The sequence below is a fragment of the Halyomorpha halys genome, unplaced genomic scaffold (assembly GCF_000696795.3).
Source record: "Halyomorpha halys isolate HHAL.00 unplaced genomic scaffold, Hhal_1.1 Scaffold472.1, whole genome shotgun sequence".
Lineage (NCBI taxonomy): Eukaryota > Metazoa > Arthropoda > Insecta > Hemiptera > Pentatomidae > Halyomorpha > Halyomorpha halys.
The window spans coordinates 302,562-316,289 of NW_027111148.1; the positions used below are offsets into that span (position 1 = coordinate 302,562).

Here is a 13,728-nt window from a genome sequence, read left to right on the forward strand (position 1 = left end):
AATAGCTTATCCTTTTTTTAATATATATTATTTTTTAATAATATATTGAACAGCGACCAAAAGAGCTTATTATGTTATGATGATGCCTTTCTTGTTGACTGTGATGAAAAAATGGTCGGAGGTGCAGTCAGTAGAATAATAATGAACACAAATAAGGGAATATGATCTTATTTGTGCCAATGTTTTTTGTCGTATAGCGACGAGACGCTTAGAAAATGGAAATTCTTTTGGTTTTCGGAATCGAAAATTTCAGCTCACGTTCTAAACTTTAAGGTACGCATTTGATACGATAACTGTACATCTGTTCAACTTTCGAATAATCCTTCTATGTATTACATTATAGCTACAATTTGTCCGTTTTTGATGATATTCTTAGAGGTTGTAAATTGTTGACATCAAGATGAACTTTTGTCAATTTTTTCAGTTACTTTCGCCAAAGCATGTGCAGCGCAAACCTATTTTCTTTTCCTTGACACAAAATGACACTCGGCTCACAGTACATTATAATACAAGGGCTCAAGGGGAGAAAAAAGGCAGTTATTTCACCCCAATTTTGATTACTTTAATGAACACTATATATAATTACTAGTCGGAATTGACGAGTCTGCCAAGCATAAGTAGGGGAAATAAAAATGGCGGCTGTTTCAAAACGTTGAAAAAAACATTTTTCACTTCATATCGTTATCATCATCAACGACATTAGAAAACCTAATAGAATATAATTTAAACAACAGTAAATTTGCTAAAAATATGAGCCCTGATAGAGATATTAACGATTATTAGTTCCTGAGATATTGCTTTTTAAAAAGATAATTTGAGTGCAAGCAGACTTTTGTACGTCGTATGGTTCCTAAAATATATGGTTACATAAATCAAGATCATTGTCTGGACACCTAGAAATCAACATTTTCTGAATTCATTTAGTCGAATATCATGGCAACTACTATTACTACCAAGATAAACGTTATTAATTACTTTATAGTACATTAAACTAGCTTTAATTTAAGTCTTAATAGACATTTGTACGTCGAATGGTTTCCGATGTATTGATTTCTGAAAATAAATTCACTAACTACTGATTTTTCAACATATTTTTTATGAAATGTTGCTTTTTAAAAACCTATATCTCGGGAACTATTGAACGTAATTAGCAAATTTACTCTGCTTTCAATGATATTATCTTAGATTTTCTAGTGTTGTTGTTAGTTTTAAAGATATAGAGCTCTGAATGATTTTTTTTTCTATCGTTCTGAAACATCAGCCATTTTTTATTCCTCCTACTTATACTTTGCAGACATATAAATTTTGTCTAGCAGTTTTCATTAAAGTAATAAAAAATTGTAGTACAAGGGCGTAAAAAAGGCTACTGGATGAAAATTATTATACAGATTTAAATGAAAGTTTAATGTTTATTTTTTGAAATATATAAAAAGGTTTTGGAGTTATTTGACTTATGTCCACTAACATGGCGTGAATTGTATGATAGCTGCGGTCATGCATCATGACAGTGCTATAGTGATCATTGATAGTACCAGAAGCGGTAGTAAAACCCCCGTCATGTTAAAGACAGTTAACATGGTGAGTCTTTACAGCTACGACACGAACTGTCGTAGCCATTGCACTGCTTGAACTGTACAGTAATTGCAGTCATGGCAATCAGCGTGATAGTCGACTACTCGTTACGGTAGTGAAGCTATTGTCACGTTAACGTTAAATTCCGTCTACGCAGTGATAATTTACTGTCGTGGCAGTACATGCCTGATAATACTACGTGATTAACGTCAATTTCTGTTGCGGAAGTGAAGCTACTGTTGCTTAGTGCCCGTTTGTTCGTATTTAATTTTTTTTTAACATCTTATTTTTATCAACAAAAAAATTACATTGGTGGCCGCTACTTGGCTTGTGAGCCATAAATTTTACATGAATTAGACCAGAAGATTAGATTAAATAGGGAAAAAAGTCATATTACTGACAATGAATGAATAATTTAAACATGTCATTGTAATATTAGCTTTAGTGAAAAGTTCTTTTTTTTTCTGGTGTTTGTATCTTTTTTAGCCCTGAAGAAGCCCTGCAACGTGGGGCGAAACGTTGGCTCATTAAATTAGTATATTTCTACTATTTGAGTTTTTCTTGACCGCACCCGGACCATATTCCTTTCATTTTCTTCTTTTTTTTTTCATTTTATTTCAACATTATTTAATAAATTTAAAATATTTTCGAATTTTAAGAAATATTGTGTAAACTAGGACATAATAGGATATTTATTTTATAATAGTTTATACCTATTTAATTATAATAATAATTTAACCTATTTATATAAACATAATAGGATGTTTCATAAAATCATATGAGCAATTGAAGACATGTCACGCTATCTCTTTGCTGTTCTGAAAACTTCTGATTAATTAGTTTGGCGCCATGTTTTGGCCTACTTGAATCCTATAACTTGTATTCCAAAACTCTATTAAATTAAATATTACTTTTTAATATTTGTTAGAATTATATATTAGTAAATAAATTTTTTTTATTTTATTTTTTGAGAATCGATAATCATATGTTTCATTTTTTATTTTTCCTTAGGAACCTTTTCTACCCAAAAAAGAAAGAGATAAGTAATGATAAATTATAAATTAATTTAAAAAAAAATAATGATATATTTTATGATAAATAAAAGTTAAAATACTACGGGGTAGTTCATCAGCGTTATATGGATTTCAAAAACGCTTACGATTCTATTGACCACCAGAAGCTGTATACTATTTTAATTGAAGAGGGAATACCAAAGAAGTTAGTAAATTTAGTATGTGCATGTCCGAAACGTTTAATAAGGTACAAATCGGTAATCATTATACTGAGAAGTTCGAGAATCGGTAGGGTCTGAACAAGATGATTCTCTATAAGCAATCTCATTTAATCTAGCACTGAAATAGATTATTAAAAATGTGATTCATACCGATAAAGATTTAACTTTAGGTGGTAAGATATCTGTTCTGAGGTATGTGGATGAATTGGTATTATTGGGTAAGAACAAGGGAATTTAAAACTAAATACAATCGCGTAGATAAACTCTTGTAAGGAACTAAGTCTCGAAATAAATAGGGATAAAACCAAATACATAATTAGCAATAGAAACGTGAGCAACTCACTGAAATTAGCGTTCTTTATAGATGTGATAACTAGCCTCTGATACTAAAGGATGAACTGCACCTTAAGGTTTTAGAAAATAAAGTAACACGTAAAATATTGGGACCGAAAAAAGATGAGTTAACGGAAGGCTACACATAGCTGAATAGAGGGAAATGCATCCGGTAAATATAATTCAGATTTTCATAGCATTGTGGCGGATAAGATGGGCGTGTTAAATGTTAGTAAACTGTGAACCGACGAGTCTGAAGGGTAGATCGAGACGTAGATGAAAAGATTTTATTAAAGATTTAGGTAATAAAAGACATATTTATGTATATTGTGATTAGTGGTATTGTCATCGAACCTTTGGGTTAGCTGAACCTTTATAATTAAGATAAATAAATAAATAGATTCTATGATGACTTATATCAATTGATGACCAACAACCAGAATAAAATTCCAATTTAATTTTCAAATTATAACTTTTTTCCAGTGAGTGTTTTTGTCAGTTATGGGCTAGAGAATATGACAACTATATTTCCGATTTCCAGGTCACGGTTTTCTAGATGTTAAATAAAAAATACGAAAAAATCGCTATCAGGTTTATTTTTGACTCAATTGCAAACCGATGTTAAAGTTTTGATTTCACAAGAGTTTTATTTCCATTTGACGACATTCGCGAGGGAAATAAAATTCTATTACCTCCACGGCTCTTTTAGTACCGCTCCAGTTAAATTCAAGGGTGACTGATAGTAAAAACAAAATCAGCATGTATTTTTTTTTCTGCCTTATCAGAACGTTCGTAACAGTAGCCTGTGGCATTATTTAATGTCAAGTGTATTTTCTTAAATTTACGTCACATATGTCATTGACCTATCGTAACTGTGTCAGAATAAGTATAATAAACCGAAACCTATTTTGATTTTTTTTTTTGTTTCATTTTTTTTTTAAATTGATAATTCTGTTACTGTAGTCAACCCTGGGGGATCAGGAGCTCTCCGGGGTCCACCCAGCCTCATAAAGTGATTACTCTAATTTGAGAAAAAATCTAGTGGTGGAGCGTGATTCTGACCAAATCACCTATTTGCACAACCGTTTGTCTATTAAAAGTACTGCACCCCTGACCCGTTCATGGGTCGTAATGGTAAAGATTTAATTTTTTATTAAATAATATTAATAACTTTCGTTCCATAACCATATGGTTCCCATTTATTAGTCATTTGAATGAGTCGTTCAAAATTCTCTTTCCAATGGTTATTGATTTTATTACTTTTTCTAAAACTAACTGCGGAGATTACTCTGACTACGTATCTGCTTGTGTGAATCCACCAAGTCAAAAATTCCTATTTCATATATTTCAGTATAGAAGAATTGTTCCATTCACCCATCCCTTATTAATGCAACTGTATTAAAAACTCTACGCCACTTTCTTGAAAAAAAAAATCGATTCTGCTTTTTTTGTTTTTCTTGTTGTTGAATATGTTGCGTTCGTATGCACGCGTAAGAGCTCATTTATCTGATGGATTGACGTATTTTTTCGTCGATATATTCGAAATAACAAATTCTTATAGATATCCTTTTATGAAATGTAGTGACACCTTAATGTATGACGTAAGTAAAATATTAACTGGTGAATATATTTACAGAAGGCTGACATCACACAAACAATAAAATAGTCCATATTCAACAATACGATATTAAATATTTTTCCATAATAATAAAACACTGCAAATATAGCTGATTTTATTATTATTATTATTATAGAAACACAATTTAAAAACAAATAAAAAAGGTTTGCCTTCCGAAGATTTGCGTTGCCTATAGACTACCCCACAAGTTACCCTATTAGTTAAAAACTAAACTCAATCAATAGTGATTTCTTTGGAATGTGTCCAATACAAAATAATTAATATATATATATATATATACATATTATGGTGTGCCATTATCAGGACAAAGTGTTTATGACGTTTTCTTGTGTTTTTTTTAAAAGTTTGCTCAATCAATTAGATTGTGTTGAAATTCATAATTATATCTTCATTTAGTTATTTCATAACTGTGATTTCCTTTTGACAGATATTTTCTATTTATAATGAAAGATAACAGCTTTAAAAAAAATATCCTTTTTACGTACGTCCCGCATCAATTGTTACAAACCCAGATAAAGATTTACATTATTCTCATATTTTAAAAATTATTATCTATATTTAATTTTTTTTTTCACAAATTGAGAAATAATAAAAATAAAATCTTCTGTACACTGTCGGTTAAAAATGTAGGCCATCTAAATATTTTGAGACGAGTCGATACGTTTTGGAATAAAGAAAACTAAACTAGAATAGCTTTTCAAATGACACATTAATAAAACAAAATTACTAAGTATAATAAAATTTTGGAGGAAATAGTAAAAGAAAATTAACATTTAACTCGTTAGGCAGAATATACAGACCAGTACAACTGGTGATGTGGTCTAACGGAATCAAAACTTTTTTTTAATCATTTAATAATTAACCTTTAATTAAATCTTTAACACTCTCGAAAGATGTCATATTTCAACTCACTTTTGATAGTTAAACTTGAAATAAAACATTAATATTTATTTACATTATTTTAAATCAAAGAAGTACTGCTTATACCAGCTGACGTTTGAAAAAGAAACAGAGATTCAATGATTCATTAATATTTTTCCCCTTACTGCAAATTTATTTATGATTTTTCCTAACCTGACCCTGTATTAACATCAGTCAGGGTGATTGTGATAATGTGCAACTTCGATGTCAAGGGAAAGGGACAGTAAAGGCAAACCCTGAAAGGGTTGTTCTAGTATCTTTAAATAAATCTTTTAAATTGATTTCGTACGTTAATACGTTCTGAGCTTAGTTGGAATTTTTTTTTAACATTTTAATTTTTTAATTGTGAAGAAAGTAACAGACAGTGATTATTTAATAAAGAGGTTATTGTCAATGGTAAAAATTTTTTTTGTAATAATTTATTTATCGTTATTTACAACTGTATAAAAATATATACATCAAGTAAATTTGCTGCAGGGGATATAATGACATGATACAAACATGAGGAGAATCTACCCATTGATAGAACTCCAATAACATTTCTAGAGAAGATCTCGAGGCCATCTTCTTTTCAGAAGCCTAGGAAGATTATTAGGTAATGAAGGATAAGCCAGGCTAGAAACGAGTGGGTTTAGGTGGTAGGGAAGTTTATATATTAGTTTAGTATATTGGTACCTGGTTCTGGCAAAATCAGCAACATATAGGACATTGATTTCCTGATGACTTGATTTGTAACAAAGTAAGGAGCATTTAAAAATTAAAACTTAAACCGAACTGGCAAGGGCTTAGTGAGGCTATCACCTATTATTCAAAAATATTATATGTGTACCTCAATGTTCCAATGGCTATAAAAAGCTGAGAAATGAAGTATAATAGACTTGAAATCTTTATCGCCCAGAGCCACCTTGACCAAATTCAAACTCTGTAGTACCGTAGAAAAGACTTTTTTTCCTTTTCATTCTGATAATAATGAAGTATAAATATTTTGAATTTGAATGCTATAAAAAATATATAAAAACATAAATATAAATTTTAACGTCCTTTTTGTATAATACAAATTTAAACTAAATCAGTTCCTAGCACCTATGAATGATTTTCACGATTTTTCGAAAATTGGTAGAGGAAATATTTAGGCTAAAAAATATGACATTTATTTATTTCATTGAATAATGGCATTTAAAAGCTGAAAAAATATATGAACTTTTTTTGTACTCGTCAAAATTTATTTGTCTTACTTTACTTGAAACGACTACATATTTCTTTGACCTAAACATTATAATGTATGATTTTCTTATTAAAAAATGATTTTATTATAAAAAAAAAGATATGTATGTATTTTTGCAGATATAATTAAAAAACGAACATATATCCAATTTTTTTTAATGTAGAATCATCAAACAATATTTGGTCCCACCTTCTCCAAGTTCAAATGTTTTGGAAGCGTTGGAAAAATCTTCTTTTTTTTTTTTTTTAAATAATAACAATAAAGAATATACGGCTGAATTTGAAGGCAATAAAATCCATTAAAAAAATATTTTAAATACATTTTCTAGTTTATCAAATTAAAATTGAAGTAGTTATTTGTGCCACTAGGTTTAATTTAACGCCCTCTATGAATTAATTTAAAAATAAGGTACATCCGTTGAGTTCTCTGAGAACTTTCAATGAATTTCGTAATTACTGGTTAATTGCTAGAGAAAATTTTTGAGCTAAAAAAAATATGTTTTTATTTCTTTGAAATGTGATAATTAATACCGTGTTTTTGGGTTATAGAAAACAAATATGAACTTGTTTTGTACTAAAAAAATTTATTTGACTTAATTTATTGCTAGACGTGACTACATTGTTTTTGGATCTGAAACGTATAATTTTATTTTTCTACTTAACGAAAAAAAGATTTTTGTTAAGTTGTGAATTTGTAGATACAGAATAATAAGATTGAATGGTTATGAAAAATCGTAGTTTTGAATTTTTATTTTTTTTTCTTGACTTATAGAGTCCATAGGAACTTACTCTGGGTTACATGTTTAATATTTTCGGATGTAGAATCAACAACGACTGAAAAATATTTGACTAAAATGGACGACTCCATCAACATGTATATGTCCTAATTACTTATTTTTGTTTTTTATTTATTTTGTTTTTTTTTAGCCTAATATTAACTAATAATTAACTTACAGAAACCCGAAAGGAGGCAAAATGAAATAACAAGAAAGGAGGAGGAAAAGACAACAGAAATGAAGGTATGGAGAGAGATAACTTTGGTATTTAATAGTGAAGTTGCATAATACATAGAAATGTAACAAACTAGGATAGGGAAAGCAAAAAGAAAATGCCAAGTGCTAATAAATAGCATGGTGTAACATTGGTAACTTGTGACCTCAAATAAACGCGATATCGATTTACCTCCTATTCGATTTGCCTCAAAGAGAAAACGATTATCCAAAAAAGCAATACGAGGAAATGTCATGGGGGAAAATTTTTTTTTTTTAAATAATTCAAATTATTATATTATTTATATTTATATTATTATATTATTTGTTACAAGCAAATCGAATTGTCATAATAGCCGTGAAAGACCGACTCGGCCATTCTAGTAATAAAGCAATAGAAGAGATAACAATGTATTTTTAATACCATTGATTTTTATTGCGAGAACATGTCGTATTATGATCTATAAAACTTAATAGGTTTTTTAAGGATTCTTAGGTAACAAATAAAATCTACACAGTATGACCAAATTTAGTGTATATAAAACAATGGAAAAACTGACAATTCACTTGTCTTGCTGGAGACTTAAGTATTGGACATAAAAGCTCCATCTTAAATGACCTATTAAATAGTTGAACATAAATTGCAACAAATACTTCCATGTGTATAAATGAAAATATATTTTAATAATATGACTGGGTGAAGAGAATCATTTTTGACAATTGCCAATGAATTAGAAATATGTTGAAAATAAATAAATATACATATATATGGCTAAAATTTGTTTATTGTTATATAGTTTTAAATATAAACAAATTGTGGGGGAATGTTGCCTAAATGTTTTCGAATCCGGCTGTGGCAGATAATTATTATCTGTCATCTGTAGCCGTCCAGTCAGCCTCATAAAGTGGGTACCCTTAGTTGGGTAAAAATCTGGCGATTGGGCGTGATTCTGACCAAATCACCTCCTTGCACAACCGTTGGTCTAGAAACAGTTCTTCCTTACAAAGTACTGCAGACCTTACCCTTCATGGGTTGTAGTGTTACAGACTTAATTTTTTTTTAGTAAGTTTTAAGAGTAGAATAGCTCAAAACTATGTTTTGACAATAAATATAAATTTTGAGAATTATTAATATCAGTACCTGCTTAGTAAAGAAGCATAAACCTTAACGCTATAGATTAGAAAGCATTTTTTGCAGGCTGACTTATAAAATCATTTTTAATTCGGTTTTTAGTTAAATTAATTATTTATTATTTTTTAACTAACACATTTTGACAGCTATTTAAAAAGACTAACTTAAATGAATATGTTTCAATTTCTAAAATTGCTTATAAATCTAGCATGTATCTTTTAAACTGACTGATAGCATAATTTATTGATTGATTAATACAGTACAATAACGAATAAAAAAAATTATAAATATATATAAGTTTCCAGAGCTTTAATTAACGCTACTGTTGAATCTAATGTTTACAATGAACGAAAATAATATATATTACAAAAGACAAAAAAAAAAAAAAACCCGAAAAAATAGAAATATTGTATATAGTTAAGAAAAACAATAAATAAAATACACAATACATAATTAATTTACAGTAAAATACATTTGATTCTTCTATACTTATAATTCTAAAAAGTGAAAGCTAATTGACAAGCACCCATAAGGGTTCATCAGTTGTTAATTTATTAGTGAAAGTTAAAATATTCTGAATATTTAAACTTTTCCGTTTTATGAGATATATTGGTGTCCACTAATTACTTAATCCCAAGTATTTATTTATTTTATACTAAAAATTTACTTTTTTTTCTATGAAGTGACATAATAAATAAAAATAAAAAGAAGTATAATGCAGAAAATTTCAATGAGTTTTTCAAAAAAAATAAATAAATCTATACCATCAACTCTTGGAGTAATGAAAATGTGACATTGTGTTTCTTATTATTATATATTTATAAATCTGTCCTGCTACAATGTGAAGTGTCAGAAGTTCAATACTTTGTAAGCAAGTACTGTTATTAGACCAACGGTTGTGCAAGGAGGTGATAGGGCCAGAATTATGCTCTAAAGTCAGATTTTTCCCCACTTTATGAGGCTGGTTGGAACCCGGAGGGCTCCTGAACCGAGAGGATTGACTCACGAGTACAGTAACACAATAAATCATTATCTGCCACAGCCGGATTCGAAGCCAAGTTCTTGAAGTTAGTAGCAAAGTGCCTTACCACTCAGCTATCCCATTCCCTTATACTTGATTATAAAAAAATAGAATAATAAAGTTAATATATAATTATTTTTTTCATATATTTTATTGAAGGTTTAAATTCTTATTCACATTATAAAACTATTTTGGAATGATTTTAACGTATCCTCTATCCTGTTTAAATATACAAAATATAAATGCGAATAAACGAATCATGATTTATATCAATCATATATCTTCTTCCACTTTTTTTAATTTCTCTCCATTGCGGGGTTGTATTAATCAATTAAAATAAAACTAATTAATAAATCTTACATTGAACTTATGAGCAGAACCAGTAAAAATAATTTTGTTTTCTTATAATTTTGGCACAAATTAATCAAATTGTAATATTTCAGTTTCTAATTCTAAATATACTTATTTGATCCTTTTCTACTTCAGGCCGAATAATATGTACTAATGTGCTAATAAGAATTTTACAAAATTAAAAATGAACAACTTATATTTTTCTCAAGTTCCGATTCCATTAAACAAAGAAGGTATTTTGAAATAGGTGCACGAAAAGTTTACCTCAAGTTATTTGGATTGTATTTAGTTGGAATTTTAACATTTGTAACAGTTGTAGTTCTAATTTTTTCCCTATTATATCTATGAAAAAAGAATCTAGTCGATATTTTGTAATTCTTTTGAAAATGTACCCATAGGCACAGTATATATTATTTCTTATTTATAATATTTTTTCTAAACGTAGTAAGTTGAATAAATAAATTCAATTTAGGATCTATTATGTTATATTACATAAGTAAAAACTCTTTAAGACCTCTAGTTCATGTTTTATGAATTTTTTTTTAAACTTTCAAAAGTGTATAGTGAATATAATTATTTCTAAATTATTAAAATTTTAAATTATGATCTCTTATTTTAATTTTGATCAGTAAATTCAATTTAGGATCTTTCAAATTATATTGTTTCAGTAAAAGAACATAAAGACTTATAATTTATTTTTTGCGATTGTTTTACATTTTATATTGTTGCGATTTTAGTGCATATTATTTTTTCAAATTGTTAAAACTTTAATTTATAATCTCTTATTTTGAATGTATCTGTAAAATAAATAAAATTAATATAGTATCATATATTATATGAGATTAGTAAAACATGCAGTTCATGTTTTGCGATTGTTTTCGAATCTTTGTCCACGATAAACTTATGAATTACTGGGTCCATTAACGTGTTGTTTTTTCAAAAAATTTCCCTTTTTTTTCAAACCCTTCATTAAGAGTAATACCATTATTAGGTAATACGTGCATAATAGAAGAAATGTAATATGTACACTTTAGTGCGTCTTCTCGCTTTGATTGCCTTGTGGCATTATAAAGTGTTGAGAAAAAAATGTTTCCTTTCGTGAGTTAGATAGCGAAATCCCCGAATTCCCGAGTAGGAAAAAAGTTATGAGCAAAATTAAGCGCTTCTGGTTTATTGCTCGGGAAGTATGCGTTTTTTTCATGGTTATTGTACACTAATTGATTCGTCTCTTTCCGAAGAAAAGAAAAAAAACATGTTTGATTCTATTAAGCTATAATATATTAACAAAAAAATATAAAAACCTATTGTGGCTGGGGGAAATGTAGGTCAACAAAATTTTTTTGTAGATATTTGTTTTTTTTTTGTCGTCTCAAACTACCAAATACCATTTTTCAAAGAAATTAAAAATTAGAAAATTTTTTATTGATTTTTTGGACGATTTTTTCCCTGTAACTATTGTTCATATAATAGTTCTTAACTTCATTTCATCTAATTCCTACATTAATATAACCGTTAGAAAGCTGAATGTCTGCTCTTCCAGTCTACATAATATTTACGTAGATTTAATGCTCTTATAGGCGTAATATGGGTTTCAAATAAGGGAAAAAATTGACACGTTTTATTTTATATCTTCAATTATAATTTGTTTAGTTAGACCCGGTTTATGCCCTTTGGCGCAGTTTATAGACCTCTAAACTACTGCCAAGTTTAGTGCGGGTTGGTTGAATAGTATTGAAGTTATTAAATTTTTTTTTTATAAAAGATCGGCTCTTCATTTATTAATTTTTTAGAAAAGTCGTTTTTAAGGGTTTATTGAGGTGCTAAAAGGTCTTCTTTGATTCACTCTTAAAAAATCTGTTACCACTCTTTCATAGGTGAGGCGTTCGGATTGTTTCAATATAGTACTAATATTAAAGCGCGGAGCACCATATGTCTCATGTAGTATATACATGATAGTATCATAGATAGTAAAATTTCCTTTGTCCACAAATATATGTCATGGTTATGATAGTAAAATTTCCTTAAAAAATCACCTAAATAGGAACATTATTAATGATAATACAGCGAAGTTAGTTGTCATCAAATACGTTACCATGGTTACCGTCTTATCCTTTCATGTATATGTATATAATACACAATAAACTTTTGAATTTCTGGACCGATTCACGTGCAGTCGTTTAAGTACAGTACTAATATTGAAGCACAGTGAGAGGTTAGATAGATAGATGTTATTAAAAATCTATTTTTATGTTACTAAATCATAATAATAAAGTATACAATAATCTATAACAAACTAATTTTATTTGTTAAATCCATATACATTCTCAAATATAGCAGTAGCGAAGCATTGCCGGGTCGGCAAGTTCAATATAAGATCTGTTATATTCCTGAAATATCATTAAGAGATCGAGTGGATGTTTTAAAAAAGTACCAATTAAATTTTTGATTTATAGCATTGATTGAAATATTAAAACATTGAAAAAGGAGTGCTTAATTAAGGAATATAGACATTATGAAGTACATTATCCCTGTTTAATAGTTATGATTAAAAATAAATAAAATATTTCTAAAAATGTATATAAATAGTTCATAATTGTGTGATGGGGCTTACCTTTTTTTATGCTGTACGTATCTACAAGATAATCATCCCTCGTTCTTAGATTAACCCCGAAATTTTGGAATATCCGACCGAACAGTGTTTTCTCGAACATGGCTAGAGTGATCTGGGACAGAGCAGTATCAGCACCTTTGCGGTCCAATAACAAATGGTGGGGAGGCAATGATACAGCTTATATAGCAGTTTACCTCGTGTACTTCACGAAATTATTTAGTAGTTATATAAAAAAATTCACCTTAAAAAAAATATGTAGGTTTAAAAATCGGCTCAAAGCCTTTCTCGGTGACATTTTCTTCGTGTTACTACACCTAATTTTAACTATTTTATAAATCTTATAAAATAAATTTTCTCGGTTAGTGAAAATTTTAACTGTCTGTCATTTACCTACTTGATCAATTAAGCCTTTAATAATTGACACAATAACTAAATCTATTAAATAAATATATTTTCAATATTGATCCCATAAAAATGTAGCGTTGGATAATTGGTACAAAAAATAAGTGAATTTTCGTAATTTTTTTTTTTAAATGATCCAAACTATCATAAAAGAAAAAATGTGAGATTTTTTACAATTAAAGGGTTGAGAAATATTATTAAATTTATTTAACAAGTAGAAATATTATTAAATGTATTTAACAAGTTGAAATATTATTAAATGTATTTAACAAGTAGAAATATTATTAAATGTATTTAAC

At 28.4% G+C, this 13,728-nt stretch overlaps 1 protein-coding gene across 1 annotated transcript in view; it reads right to left on the reverse strand.

Moving 5' to 3' along the window:
• Positions 1 to 13,167, reverse strand: part of LOC106683179 (acyl-CoA Delta-9 desaturase) — a 41,745-nt gene extending 28,578 nt beyond the window's left edge. The window contains exon 1 of the mRNA XM_014424471.2: positions 13,028 to 13,167. Within this exon, the coding sequence (XP_014279957.1) occupies positions 13,028 to 13,127 (100 nt within the window). The 5' untranslated portion in view covers positions 13,128 to 13,167. The remainder of the gene's footprint in view (positions 1 to 13,027) is intronic.
• Between the last annotated feature and the right edge of the window lie 561 nt (positions 13,168 to 13,728).